Source organism: Camelus ferus, chromosome X (genome assembly GCF_009834535.1).
Source record: "Camelus ferus isolate YT-003-E chromosome X, BCGSAC_Cfer_1.0, whole genome shotgun sequence".
Classification (NCBI taxonomy): domain Eukaryota; kingdom Metazoa; phylum Chordata; class Mammalia; order Artiodactyla; family Camelidae; genus Camelus; species Camelus ferus.
In genome coordinates this window covers 93,587,462-93,602,641 of record NC_045732.1, presented here as the reverse complement: position 1 = coordinate 93,602,641, position 15,180 = coordinate 93,587,462, and the positions used below count along the sequence as shown (strand labels likewise).

Genomic DNA, 15,180 nt, shown 5'->3' with positions numbered 1-15,180 from the left:
TCAACTTTGGCTCCTTTTTATTCAGGAAGCATACACTAAGTCTTTTTATACGTTTTTTTTTACATTCCAGAAATAAGCAAAAATAGCAGTTTTAAATATGTTACAAAGTTGGCTTTTTGGGCTAAATAAGTTTTCTGAGAGAGGGACCAGCCAACTGACCTTTTCATCAAAGCACCAGTGTATGCTCAGTCTTTTACCAAGCTCCACCACAGCTGTGGCTGCCTTGGATGTGCTGTACATCCAAACCATGTGAAAGCTATAATGGAGAGTTGCTGTGAGTCTCTCTGCAAGGCACCAAGAACAGACAGTTCCAGCTTCCTTTCTTCAGATTGAATCAAAGTTTGGGAAACTTTTCAATTGCTCTCTCAAACAGTGCTCTCTCAGCATGAAGACTAGAATTTGTTAAAACTCATATATCACAAGATACAGTAAATCACTTCCAATATTCTGGAAACCACATGGTAGAAGTTATAAATAAATGAACACTAAAATTACTTTAAGAAAGTTTTACATCATTTAGTTGGTAAGGACATTTACACGTACAGCACAATTTACTGTTAAACATTCTATAACTGGCTTCACAGAAAGATGAAAATAGATAATACAAAATGATCTGACATTTTCAGTTAAGTCTGGAATTAAGATTGTAGTTTTATTGTAGTCAGTATCAACTTTATATATTGTTGCAGATTGCTGTGATATGCCCTTTAAAATGGGAATTTCTTTTTGGGGTGAAATTCCATTTAGATATATGTTCTTGCTTTGTACAAACTACTAAAATCTGAGGGACACAGCAATATCAAAGACACAAACAGTAACTGCACAATATCATCTGCTGGATTAACCTAATACAAGTGGACAGGATTCTTCAGGTTCCAATATCTAATAAAGCACTATATGAAATGAACAAGGTGAAACATCTTATGAATGAATATACTCTGCAACCAGAACATGTATTATTTCTTTAATTCACAATCTGCCTCATTGGGCATTTACAAAACAAGTTAGTAAGGTCTCAATTTGCTTGAGGCATCACAAGCTCATAATGCCCCACTTGGCCTTCCTGTTTGAGCTGATCTAGTAAGTCTTCCTTCCGTCTTTTTCTACCCACCACCAGGTACCTATCATGGCCGACCCCATGAGACTTACTCTTAAGACCATACTTCTGGGCAATCTGATGTATTTGCTTCCGCTCATCATTAGTCAGCTCTGTAGAGAAAGTTAAATCCGTGTGGCTCTCGGAGCGGGCATAGTTTCTGATGATCTGTTCAATATCTCTCTTGGCAATTTTATTTACCCTCTCTACATCAAGACCGAGCCCTTCCCGCTTATGCTGCTCTTTGACAGAGATTGGCTCCCGAATGCCCTCGCCAGACTTACCTAAACCCCCACCCGTCCAACCCATCTTTCTCAGCAGCTGATTTCCAATGTTATCTTCTTTGATTTGTTGTTTATAAGCCTCCTCTGCTGAGCGGCCCTGAATTTCATTTCTTGAAATCACATCTTCAATAGCTCCTTTCTTCAAGTTGTTAATGACAGTCGGCTGGGTCTTTTTGAGGGTTTTCACAGCTTCCCCAGCAGCTTCATATTTGACAGTTTTCTTCACTCCAACTGCTTCTGCAATTACTTCACTCTCTAGAATTACCTTACATTTCCATCGGAGGCCTGTCATTCTTTCATACACATATTCAACTGTCATTCGGTTAAACTGAGCTGTGTCGTTCAGCGTGCACACAGGATTCGAAGAATTCTCGTAAACTACGAGATCCTTTATATCTTTCTTCTTTCCAGATCCCCTGGGTGAAGAGCCTGTTTGGCATTGTGAACTTTTGACTGATGGGTAAGTGGGTTGTGTTTTTTGAAGGATTTTCAAAGCCTCATCAGCAGCTGCATGTTTACTTGTTTTTTTGGTTCCATAACCTTCAGCTAAGCAGTGGTCTTGCAAAAACACTCGACAACGCCATGTACGATTTGGCATCATCTCATATTTGTATTCAACAGACATTTTGTTGTATGAGGCAGAATTGTTAAGGATACCAATTGCATCGTTTGCATTTTCCGTAAGGATAAAATTGGTCCAGTGTTTGGCGGAAGCATTAAAAATCGGCTGCCCAGAAGCATCTTTAGCCAGCACCACCAGCTCTTCTGGTGGTTTCAGAGCCGGAGGAAATTCATATGAAGGCATGCCAACCTGACATACCACAAGGTCCTCTCCAATCGTGTGCTTGAATTTCCGTCGGACAACCCTAACTTCAATACGTTTCTGCAAGAGTTTCACAGCTAGCTCAGTAGCTCGATCCCTGGACCCATTCTTGCTGCCAGCATAACCTGTAGTTAAGTAGATATTTTGACATCTAACTTCACAAGCATAACCATCTGTTAGAAGTTTCTTATTTTTGGGGATGTCAGCAGGAGAGATTTCTTTTAAAGGAGCGTATATATATTCAGGATTTGTCTTACATGCCTGAATACAACGAGTTAACATGTATGTATAATTAATTTTATCAGATCCAGAAGTCATCTCTGGATTAGAAAGGTTCTTCCAGATAGTTGCTGTTAATTTTTCAATAAAATACTGCTTCTCAGCCACCACTGACTCAGGAAATGTCTGTGATGGTGAAGGCTCAGGAGCTGACTGAGAGTTTGCCTGCTGTGATGTGCTGCTGGGGGCAGGGTTCCCACTGTCAAAATACATGTTGGCTGTTACAGGCTGGTCTTTTGTGAAAATAAATCCTGACGAATCACAGTACTGAGAATTCCCATCTTGTATACTGAAAGAGTCTTGAGTATAATCTTGGTAGATGTCTCTTGGCATGCTGGCAAAATGTGTTTGTTCATTTGCCTCTTTTGTTTGAGGGCCATAAGGATCTTCCTGTCTTTCATCTTTTGAACTACTAGCTACAAAATGTACAGGCTCAAAACGAGGTCTCACATGGCATTTGGAACCGGCTTGCTTTTTAGGAGGATTTTGACCTATAGAATGAGTGAAATTTACAATTCATTAAAAAGGGAATATTTCAAAAGAACCAAGCAGGAAAATAGTACCAACCATATTATTTTTGCAAGCTGTATTGTTGGTACAAGATACTTCCCATCACAAAAAACTTCAGGTCATTTAGGTGAAGGGACTCAAATATCAATGGAAGATTCCAGCATAAGGAGGGTTGCTCCCTGTCCTTCCACATGTAGGGGAAGAGACTTGATAGAAAATATGTCACTGACTCAAGTATGCAGGTCACCACCACGCATGACTGATAGATGCTTCTGCATCTAATGAGTTAAAGCAAGGTGAAGTGTACTGAGTAAGAAGTGGTTCCACTACATCTCATACCACCTGTGCTGAACAGCTCCCTTCTTAAGGACTACAAATGGAACAGATGGCTCTAATGCAACAGAGGAGATGACCACAGGCATTTACAAAGCTTTTTTTCTCTTTTGTATCAAAAGTGAGTGATTCTGTGATGGTGCTTTACATGGTTGTGACTAAAAAATCAAATAAAAACAATTGTCAAAAGATGCCAAAGGTTTTCAACTCCAAAATCTTAGTTCTGACCTATTCTACACAAAAAGGTATCTGCTGTATTTTATTTCTAGAACAAACAACAGCTGGAAACTAATGATTTATGATGGGTATCAAATTTAAAGCTATGGAAGAACCCTCAGTTGAGGCTATACCAGACACTAGAGCTTTCTCCCTTTTACACTGTTTAGTAGAAAGCTGGTCCATCTTGGACCCATCCAACAGCATTTAGTTACTTAGATGCTCAAATGATCAGAGTATAAGGTTGTTCTATTTAGAGGGAGGTTCCATGGCATGGACTTCAAGGATAGCATTAGAATGTGAGTTCAGTATTCTTAGTTTTCAGTTCTATTTATCATCCTCAAAAAAAAAAAAAAAACTATCCATAACTAAAAGTTAAAACTCTTTTACATCTGTGTAAGATCCAATGTTACCAATGTTGTTTAAAATCATACACCACACTCAGATCTTTTAAGAAAAAGCCACACTTTCTCTTTAAACCCCACCTTCCAGAAACAAGTATACTCACCATCACATGTTGAGAGGTGACGTTTTTGACCTTTGGAAGGTTTGGACAGCATCAAGTCATATGATGGCATCTCCCCAATATCAATACCTTCAGCCATTTGGAGAATTTTTTCCATCAAGCGTGGGCTGTACCTATTTAAATTAATATAATCTACAGTTAAAACAGATAAGAATGCAGTTTTTGAAAAAGCTTCTAAATGAGCCACCTTATAGTTACTCCCACAGGACTTTATCAACAGAGTATCTTGGCTATAAAACTGGAGAATCTACCCTAAAATACTTACCTATCAAATGAGTAATTATGTTACTGTCATTAGAAGACATACAAACATAAAAATCAAGAAGTTTAAGTGAAGATCTTATCTTTAATTTGAATTGAAAGTAGCCATACAAACTTATAATTTGTTTTTCTCTATCATATATGTATATTATATATAAATAATTATATTAATATACTTATAGAAGTATTAAGAATGTTAAGAGCTACTGGGTTGTTAACATCCAGATTTTGGTTTCTATTATTTCCCACAAAAAGGAATCAGGGTCCTGAGAGACATGGTTGGATCCAAGTCTGGGGAAAGAAATGTACAAGGTGCACCTGGGAGATATTTTTGTGCCTGGAAACAAGGAAGCTATCAAAGACCTCAGGGGTTGTGTCAAATGGACTCAGAAGCCAGTCTGAATAGATTTCTACTGGCAAAGTGAGCCACCTTGAGTATCAACAAGAACAATAACCAAAGTGGACTGAGATACATCAAATAAGTTAACACTCCATTAGTTCATAATGATAGTTACAAACTCATTATTGATTACCTTTGGAGGATGGCAGGGAATCAACTCATTATTCAAAAAACAGGTAATATTAAAGGAAGAAACCAAGCACTCATCCAGCATTTTCCTGTACAAAATGTACCTCAGAGCAGCTAAAGAGTTGATAAGGAAAATCTCTTTTATAGAAGTATTCCAGCTAATAAATGAAGGAATGATAGACTACTGCCATTCTGCAACCCATAATGCAGCAATAAATGATCATCAATGGCTGCTGAAGCTATCAAGTGAAAAGTTGATGGGAAAGAACCCAGAAATAGACCCACACAGACATACTCAACCATTGACAAAGTTGCAAAAGCAATTCAATGGCAGGACAGCCTTTTTCAACAAATGGTGCTGGAGCAAGTGGGCATCCATAGGCCAAACAACCAACCAACCTCAACCTCACACCTTACAGAAAAATTAACCTGAAATGCATCACAAACTTATATGTAAAATGCAAAACTAAGAAGCTTTTATTTAAAAAAAGAACAGGAGAAAACCTTCAAGATCTAGGGCTAGGCAAAGAGTTCTTACACTTGATGCCAAAAGCATGATCCATAAAAGCAAAAATTAATAAAATAGATGCCATCAAAATTAAAAACTTTTGTTCTCAAAAGACCTTGTGAAGATGAAAAGACAAGCTACAGACAAGAACAAAAGATATGAACAGAACATTTCACCAAAGAGGATACACAGATTGCAAATAAGCACACAAAAAGATGTTCAACATCGTAAGTCAACAGAGAAATGCAGTTTAAAACCACAATGAGATATCACTACATACCTCTCAGAATGGCTAAAGTGAAGAATAGTGACAACACCAAATGCTTACAAGGATGTAGAGAAACTGGGTCACTTACACGTTGCCAGTGGGAATGTAAAATGGTATAGCCACTCTGGAAACAACTTGGAAGTTTCTCATAAAATTAAATGTGCAATTACCACACAACCTTGCAACTGCACTTCTGGGCATTTAGCTCAGAGAAATAAAAACTTATATTCACACAAAAACCTGTACACAAATGTTCATAACAGCTTTATTTGTAATAGACAAAAACTGCAATCAGCCCAGATGTCCTTCAACAGGTGGCTAAACTCTGGTACTATATACACCATGGAACACTTCTCAGCAATAAAAAGGAATAAACTATGATACAATATTGTGTACGAATGGGAAGGAGAGGATGTAGTTATAAAGGGGCAACGTGAGGGATTCTTGTACTGGAACTTCAATATCTTGATTGTGGTAGTGGATACACAAATCTACACATTTGATAAACTGTATAGAATACATACACACACACACACACACACACACGAGTACTACTAAAACTAGGGGAAACTGCGTATTATCAATGGATTGTAACAATGTTATTATCTTGGTTGTGATATTATACAATAACTTTGCAAAATGTTGTCACTGGAGGAATCTATAATTATCGCAATAAAAATTTCAATTAAAAAAAGTTGGTGGGGAACTTATAATCTTATCACTAAAAATGGACATGTGTCCCTGATGTGATATGATAGGATAGAGATCTATAAGGTGTTCCTGCCCACCAAATAATTGAACCCAAACTTAATCAAGCCCCTAACTCCTAGAAACACATTAAACACCACAAGAACATAGCCAGCCAAATCCAGAATGAAGGAAACACTATGTGACAACCCAATTTCTTCATCAAATAAACAGCATGAAAATAAAAGGAGAAGGGAACAATTATAGGTTATAGGAGACAGGTCAACAAAATATAATGTGAATCAAACAAACCAACTGCAAAAAGACATCCTGAGACAAATGGAGAAAGCTGAACATGGTGTAGGCATTGGATGATTTTAAGAAATTATTGTTAATTTTGTTGATTATAAATAATGGTATTATGACTCTATTTTTAAAAATTCTTACTGGTACAGACATATACTGAGGTATTTGCAGGACAAATGATGTCAAGATTTCCTTTTTTTTTAAGTGATGCTTTTTTTTCTGGTTGAAAAATTTAAATTTTTTTTTCTTTTTTAAGTGATACTTTCTTTTTTTTAAAAAAATTGCGGGGTAATTAGGTTTATTTATTTTATTTATTTATCTCTTGGTAGAGGTACTGGGGATTGAATCCAGGACCTTGTGCACACTAAGCAGGCACTCTACCACTAAGCTACACCCTCCTCCACAAGATTTTCTTTAATATACTCCAGACTACCTCCCACAAAAAACTAGGGGCAGAATAAATTAATGAGAAAGGTAGCATGACAGACTGTTGATAATTGCTGAAGTTGGGTGACGGCACATGGGTGTTCAGTAAACTCTTCTACTTTTCTGTGTATTTGATTTTTCCATAATAAAAAGCTTTAAAATACACAATTTTAAAAAGTGCCCCTTATGAAGTAGATTGGCTGCTTGATAGAATATCAATTTCCTTCAGAGAAACAAAAATATGAGCTCAAGTGAAGTTTTGATTATCATGGGGATCTACTCACCCTTCCTACCTTCAGAGCCTTTCTCGGCCTATAACAAAAAAAGACTCTGGGTGGCTTTTGGGACGAAAGTTCTAAAAATGAGTAACTGTCACACCTCTTAGTGAATGGGTTCTGAACTTGGAGGATAATATTTTCCATTTTCAGCACGATAGAAGCATGATAGTTTCCACACCTATCAGATGTCTTTCCTTGCAAAACAGAGAAGTCAAGACATGGTGGCCTTCATGACAGATCACCTGGAAGCTAGCCCAGTTGTAACCCACACTTCCTGCTGATAATTGCTGCTGCCAACACCAGTATTTAAATGCCAAGAGTACTTTTATTTTCATTTACTCTTATCTAAACATTGAAAAGTACAGCCTAAAATGTCACACTTTCTATCACTTCCATTCAGATCTGGGAGTCCAGTTTCCAAGGTATGAGATGAAAACAACAGATTATGAAAATGAGATGAAGTCTTAAATCTCAAACTGGTAGTGCCACTTTTGCTACCAAAATTGGTACGACAACCATGCCACTCACCTTGAATTGTGGTCAGAATTCTCCAGACCTTCAATTATAGCCTGATCCCAAATATGGTGAACAACTTTTAATGATAAGAGCTGCCACAAATTGTGTACCCATAACGTGCGCAGCATGTGCCACCCCCCACCATGACTATCTTTCAGTATAGGTTTACTATACCCATTTTACAGATGTAGAATTTAAGATTCACAGAGGTTAAGGGTCAAACTCATGATTACACTGCTAGTAAGTAGCTCTGCTATTTTCCTGATTGCAAAGCTTAAATTTTTTAACAGCTTTATTGAGATATCACTGTCATATAAAAAAGTGTATTATATATTTAAAACGTGCAACTTGATACTGTTGTGAAGTCCAAACTCACTCTGATCACTGTATGAAAAGCCAATAAATTAGGAGATGAGGTGTTGGGCATGTGGGCCATACAGTGTGCTCGAACACCGCATCCGGGGCCCACTTCATTCATGCTCACTTTTCTCTCAGGTTTCTTCCAGTGTTAGTAATGATTATACCTACTTACTGTTCCCTATTCATTACATCTGCCACAAAATTCAACATCACCCATAGGCTATAAAAATAAACTTTTGTGGAGGTTGCCAACACAGTCATCTTCTCAGTCCTTTAATAGAAAGTCATAATACCGAAGAAGCCCAACCAGCTCAAACAATAATGAAAAAGACTATATAGTGCCTAACACTTGACTATTCAAAGAACAATGCAAATATTAATCTTTTTTATGAGTCTCTATTTTTTATTGCAGTATAGTCAGTTTACAATGTTGTGTCAATTTCCAGTGTACAGCTGCAAATATTCATCTTTGCATCAATCTTTAATACAAAGACCACTAGGATTTTAGCCTCATTTCTAAAATTCTCCAGAGAGTAGCTTTCCAGGGATAAAGAAGTGTTTCCACAAATTTGATATAAGCCAAGGCAGTAAAGCTTTCATTACAGTTCTCCATAGTATATTTTTTTGTAGTAGAATTAAAACACCTTTACTCCAGACACTTTAGAGAATCCACCAAGAAAAGCACCTACAAACCCAACCACTGATAACTTCATTAACAATTAATATTTGGGGGTTTACTTTTTATTCCTTTTCCTATGCTTTCCATACCACCTCCCTCCTAAAAAAAATACTAACAGGTTATCTATATTGTTTTGTAATCTGCTGGGGGTTTTGTTGTTGTTTTTCTTAATTTACTATGTCATAAGCTTTTTCTCCATGTCATTACCACATGAGTTTTAATGGCTGTGTAGTTTCTATCTTATGGGAGACCATGATGTAAAGTACTATTATGGCAAGTCTAATATAGTAACTTTAAGATACATGTATATTATATAGTTAAGTCTGTTAATTCACCCATTTGGTTATAAATGCTTAAAAGAAAACCAAAAGGCCCAGCAGGTCTTTAAGGTTTTCAAAGGTAGCTTATTATGTACCAAGCTTTTGGAAATCAGGATGCTATTAAACTGTCCCATGATACCTAGCATACAATAAGATGAGTTCTAATGGACAAAGACATCTGACCTTGTGAATTTTACATTCTTGAACAAAGACAGGCACATTTAGATGCATACTTATAATACACAATGACACCTGACATTTAATAAACATTCAGTTTTAGATGCTTTTGAAACATTTTAAAATTTATTAAACTGCTCTCCTAGGTCCTAATAAAAAAAAGCTTAGGTTTAAAAACTAAGCAAAGATTAAGATTTCCAAGTATAAAATTATTTACACACAACTATTCATAAACTCCTAACATCATAAGTGAATACCATACAACCAAGATTATTGATTCATCTTTCAAAAGCTCCCACTCATACTTCATTAGCTGGTGACTGATGCAGTCTACCTACTAAGTGTAAAGTTGGTTTCACAACATGAGCCCAGCCAGCATCTACCTTCCAAACACCAGTCTCATATCAACAAGGAAGAGACAAATAATCAAGGTGGCAAAGCCAGTTTCATTTTAGGATATATTTTCTCTATTAATTAGTATCTCATCAAAGGTCAATAGGCCAGGTTTTCCGTTTCTAATACCATTGATGAAGAATGATTTGAAAACTGAATGCTCCAGTTAAACAAACATTCTGCTATATTAAAAATATATATACATTATCGGCAATTTCAAGTAAAGATTGCACAGCTCCCTCAGCATTCATATGAATGATTATGCTATAGGTGTAGTTGATCAGAAGACTGTACTAACTTTTCATTAGCCACAAGATATATCTTAGAAATTGCCTGCAGAAAACAATCTTGACAGGTTGTTTACTTTTATGAAACAGGAAAAAAAGTGAAGAGAAATAATTTCAGCTTTTTGAGCTTCCTGGTTGCCTGGACTATGAGGATTAAAAAAATGGTCAAAAAGCAGATTGGAAAACATTGTTTTATTTTATCCTATAAGGTAATGGTTATATAGCCCCTGGATCAGCATTTCCTGATCACCGGTATTGCCTGGAACTTGTTAGAAAAGCAAATTCTGGAGTTCTACCTCACACCTATAGAATCAGAAACCGTGGGGGTGGAGCCCAGCAATCTGTGTTTTGACAAGCCTAATATGTGATTCTGATGCTTACTTAAATCTGAGAAACACAGAGTCAGGAAGATATTCAAACAAGTTCAGTGAAAATCACCACTATCACCAAAAGGAATGAAACATGGTTTGCCTCCCTGCACATTTGAGCTCCTCCTGGCCTGGTCTTATTTATAATCAAGCAGTTTTCAAATATATCCTTGAGCTAGGAGTTATTTCAGCCCCAGCTAAATCAGAACACAGAAAAGTCCTGCGAGTGGGAAACAAAGTACAGAGTTCCCTTCTTGCTACTATTTACAATCTGTTCTAAAAGTTAAGGGACAAACTTTGAACAACAAATTGATAATTTGAGTTTAGAATGGGCTGTGTCACCATGTATTCTGCAGTTCCCTTGTGAGAAAAGAAGAGTCTTCTGTCACAGAAGAATAGACCAGAAAACAAGAGCTCTGCCAACATCAACATTGACAAGTATTGGAATATAGATTTTATCCACCTGAAGACAACTAACATAAAGCCTGCTTAAAGTGGAAGACTGCACTTGGCCCCTAGCTTCCAAGATTCTTTATTGTCCCTTCCTTTTCTCTTACATGGAGGTTATCAGATATAATGCAAACATCACTCTTCATTTAAGCTAGTTGATAATGCTATAGCAATTCTTGAATTGACTGAATAACTGCAATGTAACATGACAAGTGCATGCACACATACACAATGCCCTGGATGCCTGAGCTTTTAACACCAACTACCACTGGCTTGTGTTTTTTAATGCCCTTGTTATGCACAAGGCTGCTGTTTTTGGAATGAAATCCTGAGGTATATATAATGATGTGGTTTGTGTCTGTTACTTGCTTCACTCCTGGTCCGTCCTTCCCAAACACAGCAGCTGTCTCAGTGGGAAGAGCATCAGAAGACCTGGGTCCTGGCCCCAACTGCGGGACTTTGGAAAAGTCACTTAACTTCTTGGCCTCCATTGATTCAGCTGTAAAAATGAGACACCACCCAATTCCCAAGGTTGTTGTATTAAGTGAGAGACATAAATATTTTAAGTATTTTGTACATTACAAAGCTATATTCATCTGTTTACTCCACACATATTTCCTGAGTGGCTGTTATGAAGAAGGCACTCTTCTAGGCACTGAAGATAAAGGCAGGAACAAGAAGCAAAAGCCCTTCCCCCATTCTAGTGGGAAAGTAAGATTTATCATTAACACAAAGGAGAGTTATTCTCCTTCCCCATGTAACTCTTTTTTTTAAGGGTTCAGATTCCCCCATGGCCTTCTTAAGATTAAGGAGACCTATGATTACAGGATAAAGGTACCTTTTCAACTGCCAGAACAATATCGTTAAGTGAAGGTCAATTAGATTTATCTGACTTGATTAATTACTGAGGCTTCCCCAGTTGTAACCAGTTCCTCCAGTGAAATAATCATTATCTAACTAACCTAGAGAAGACAGAAAAAATAATGTGTTATGAAAGCAAAACAAAGTGTCACACTGGATGCTGTGCTCAACAATTAAGCATTAACGGTAGATAATTCAATTTTTCTGTATCTGTTACAGTCATTCCTGGAACTGAACTGGCTGAATTTTATCTGATCATTTTCCAGAATTTCTCATCCTTCCTAATAAAAAATTCACCGTGAGGCAAGTGTCAAAAGAAAAAAGAGGAGGAGGAGGAGGAGAAGAAGGAGAAGAAGCAGAAGCAGAAGCAGAAGCAGCAGCAGCAGCAGCAGCAGCAGCAGCAGCAGCAGCAGCAGCAGCAGCAGCAGCAGCAGCAGCAGCAGCAGCTTCTCAGTCTATCAAACGAATGATTAGTCTGGTGTAGGACCCATTTGGGGGTTCTGAAGGACAGTGGTCCAAGTAGTCTGTTTTAAAAAAAAATGCGTTGAAATCATACTGCGGTCTCCATTGAATGCAAAGAGCTTTCAAAGAGGCCTGTTCAGAACACGCACCAGGTTCTACGAAAGGGGTGGAAAACAAACACACGCACACCTAAAACCTCACGCAGATGTCAAATGTTAATCCTTCTGATCACATTTAAGGCGAAAGGAGGGCAGTCTGTTTTTATAGTAGATATATCCATTTCTTTGTTTGCATCCAGACACATTATGCGCAAATCTACAAGCCAGGCGGACCCTGCGGCTGAGAGACCTCTTACAAACGGCCTCCCCAGAAGACAGTAAAACCGAGCTGGGGGCTGGTGTTGTTTAATTTAATGAGGATGGAAACAGAGAACAGTCAGGAGACCACTAGAATTAGAACCGCAGAGTCCCCTTCTTCTCCCCTCAACAGACCCTCGAAGCCCCGACTGTCTAATATTCTCTGCGGATACCGCATCCTTAGACGGTCCTACGCAGGTCCGAGGTTCTGCTGTTCATTTCCCACGCCCTCCAAAACCACCATCACAATGACTACCTCTCAACAATCCTATCCCTGGCGGTGCTTTATCTCCAACACTGGTCCTGAAGGGGCCGCTCCCCCGATCCCCGCACCCTTCTAGCTGTTTGATCATCCCCTTCCACCTCGCTTGGCCAACCCCCACCCCTCCCCGGGCCAATAGTGAGCCCTCTGGAGTCCTCCAGCATCTCCAAATCTCCAGCCTCTAAGCCCTCATCATACCCCGCCTCTGTCCCTATCCCGACCCCTATCACCGATCCCTCTACCCAGGTCCCTACCCCGACCCTCACACCTTACTCACCTGCAGCCCAGGAAAACGTGGTTGGTCCAGGCAGCCGAGAGCGCAAGGAGCTGGTCTAGGGCAGCCCCGGGATAGCTGTGCAGGTGCCGACAGATGAAGCTGCGCCGCAGAGCCCACTGCCAGTCACTTTCGTGGCTATAGCGCCACTGCTCCAGCACTGGCTCGGGCGGGGGCGGCGGGAGCGGCGGCAGCGGCGGCGGCGGGAGGGGGGGCAGCGGCGGCGGCGACAGGAAGTCGCCCCCCAACAGCAGACGTCCGCCAGCCATCTCCGCCCCCAAACAGGGACCCCAGGGATGAAGCCGACTCCAGACCAGGAGCTAGAGGGAACAGGGGTCGGTGGGAGTGGCCGGGTGAGGAGGGGCACGCCGAAGCGCGAAGACCAACTCTCAGGGGACTGGAGTGTGTGCGTGAGGGGCGACCGTTAAAAAGGAAAAGGCGAGCACAAGCCCACGTCCCGGCAACCGGGGCGCACGCCCGCTACACTCCTCCAACTCGTGGAGGAGCAGGAGGAGGGCGCCCACCGCAGTCACACGCGCGCCAGGGAGGCCAAGCCAAGCCCTGAGCGCCGCACCTCCAGCGAACCGCAGACTCACGCGCTGCGCGGGGAAGGAAAAAAAAAAAAAAGACACCAGCACGCTCTGCTCCCCCTCCTCTGAGCTCTAGCCTACCTACCCGCGTGCCGCCCCGAGGTTGTGAGGCCAGTGCGCGTGCGTCGCGGCTGTTCCCTAACTTCAAAATCCCGTCGCCGGATCTCGCGCGACGTACATCTTTTCCCCAGTCTATGACGATTACGGCCTTTGACGCACTATCGTAACAAGCGGGGGGCGGGGCTCCGGGAAGGGAATTTGGGAAGATTCTCAGCGGTTCGGGAACATGGTTCTGTTAAGTCCCTGAAAGGCTCCCTCAGGTGATTGTTGGCAGCAATGGCTCGCCTGACGCTTTTCTCTGGGTTTCTGAGCGTTGCAATAGTGGGACCGTGTCTTTTGGGAGGGTCTTGGGTTTGAAATGGATTTTACACATTTTTTTTAATGTCAGCTCTGTGAGGCGCCTTTTCTTCAGAGGACAGCTTGAAAAGCTCTGTGCGTCTTGCATTATTAGCTTTGTTTTTTACTGTGAAGTAATAAAAGTGAAATACTTGTAAAGAAAATCATTCAGAGCGCCACTTCTCATATCGTCCATACACCATCCCAATTGCTGACAAACACAGACATCGTGTTTACACAGTTCTGATCGTGATTTCAAATAATTCTGTATTAACTATTAATTTAAAACGTGTAGAATATTACAAAATACAAAAGCCCCCCCCCCCGAAAGAGGGTTAAAAGGCTGCACAGGAGCAAATGGCTCAGTTACACTGTAGGCAAACGTTGCTACTCCACCCGTGGATCTGCTCCAGCCTGATCCCTCAATCTGTGTCTGCCAATCTGTGCTGTGAAAGTAGTTAATGAATGAGTGTCGGGGAATTTACACAGCACCTACTGTGTGCTCAAAATAGTCAATACAAGGGAAAAAGAAACTGGGTTTTCTTTGTAGTCCTAGAGCTGATTAGTGTTGTTGGGGAGAAATAGTCCTGCATACAACTCAACGTCCCAGGGCAGCAGGACAATTGGATGAGGTGGCTTTGACCCATTGTCCTCTTTTAACTCTTTAATGACATAGTTCTCATTATGTGACACATCTTATGTGTAGGGATGTGTTGGGCTGAGAAGAGCAGAAGATTAAAGCATTTTCCACAGTTTTAAAATGATTTATTTCCATGCCTGTCTCTCCCATTGCATAGGGAGGACATTGTCTCTGACTCTGTAGTAGGTATGTTTATTGAAGTAATGACAGTCTTTGAACTATCAGATCAAAGAACATGATACTAGAAGGGAAGCTTAGAGACTATAAATTCAAGTCATCCTTGTGCGAGTGAGAAAAATAAGGCCAGAGAGGTGTAGTGACTAGCTGAAGGCTGTAGAGACTGTTTGTGGCAGAGCTGATATCGGAATCTAGGTCCCCTGACTCCTCATCCAGTGTTCCCCCAGTCATTTGCCATTGCATTGCTCTGGTTTTTTTCTCCTCTTCCTCTTCACAGCATGT

The 15,180-nt window shown here is 40.1% G+C and overlaps 1 protein-coding gene across 1 annotated transcript; it reads right to left on the bottom strand.

Moving 5' to 3' along the window:
* NKRF (NFKB repressing factor) lies at positions 1-13,866 on the bottom strand. The gene is made up of 4 exons (XM_006185279.2): positions 13,771-13,866; positions 13,099-13,415; positions 4,050-4,180; positions 1-2,973 (listed from the first exon to the last, which is right to left on the bottom strand). The coding sequence occupies exons 2-4, from the start codon at positions 13,362-13,364 to the stop codon at positions 1,016-1,018; spliced, it is 2,355 nt and encodes a 784-aa protein (XP_006185341.2). The 5' UTR covers positions 13,365-13,415; positions 13,771-13,866; the 3' UTR covers positions 1-1,015.
* Positions 13,867-15,180: the final 1,314 nt, after the last annotated feature.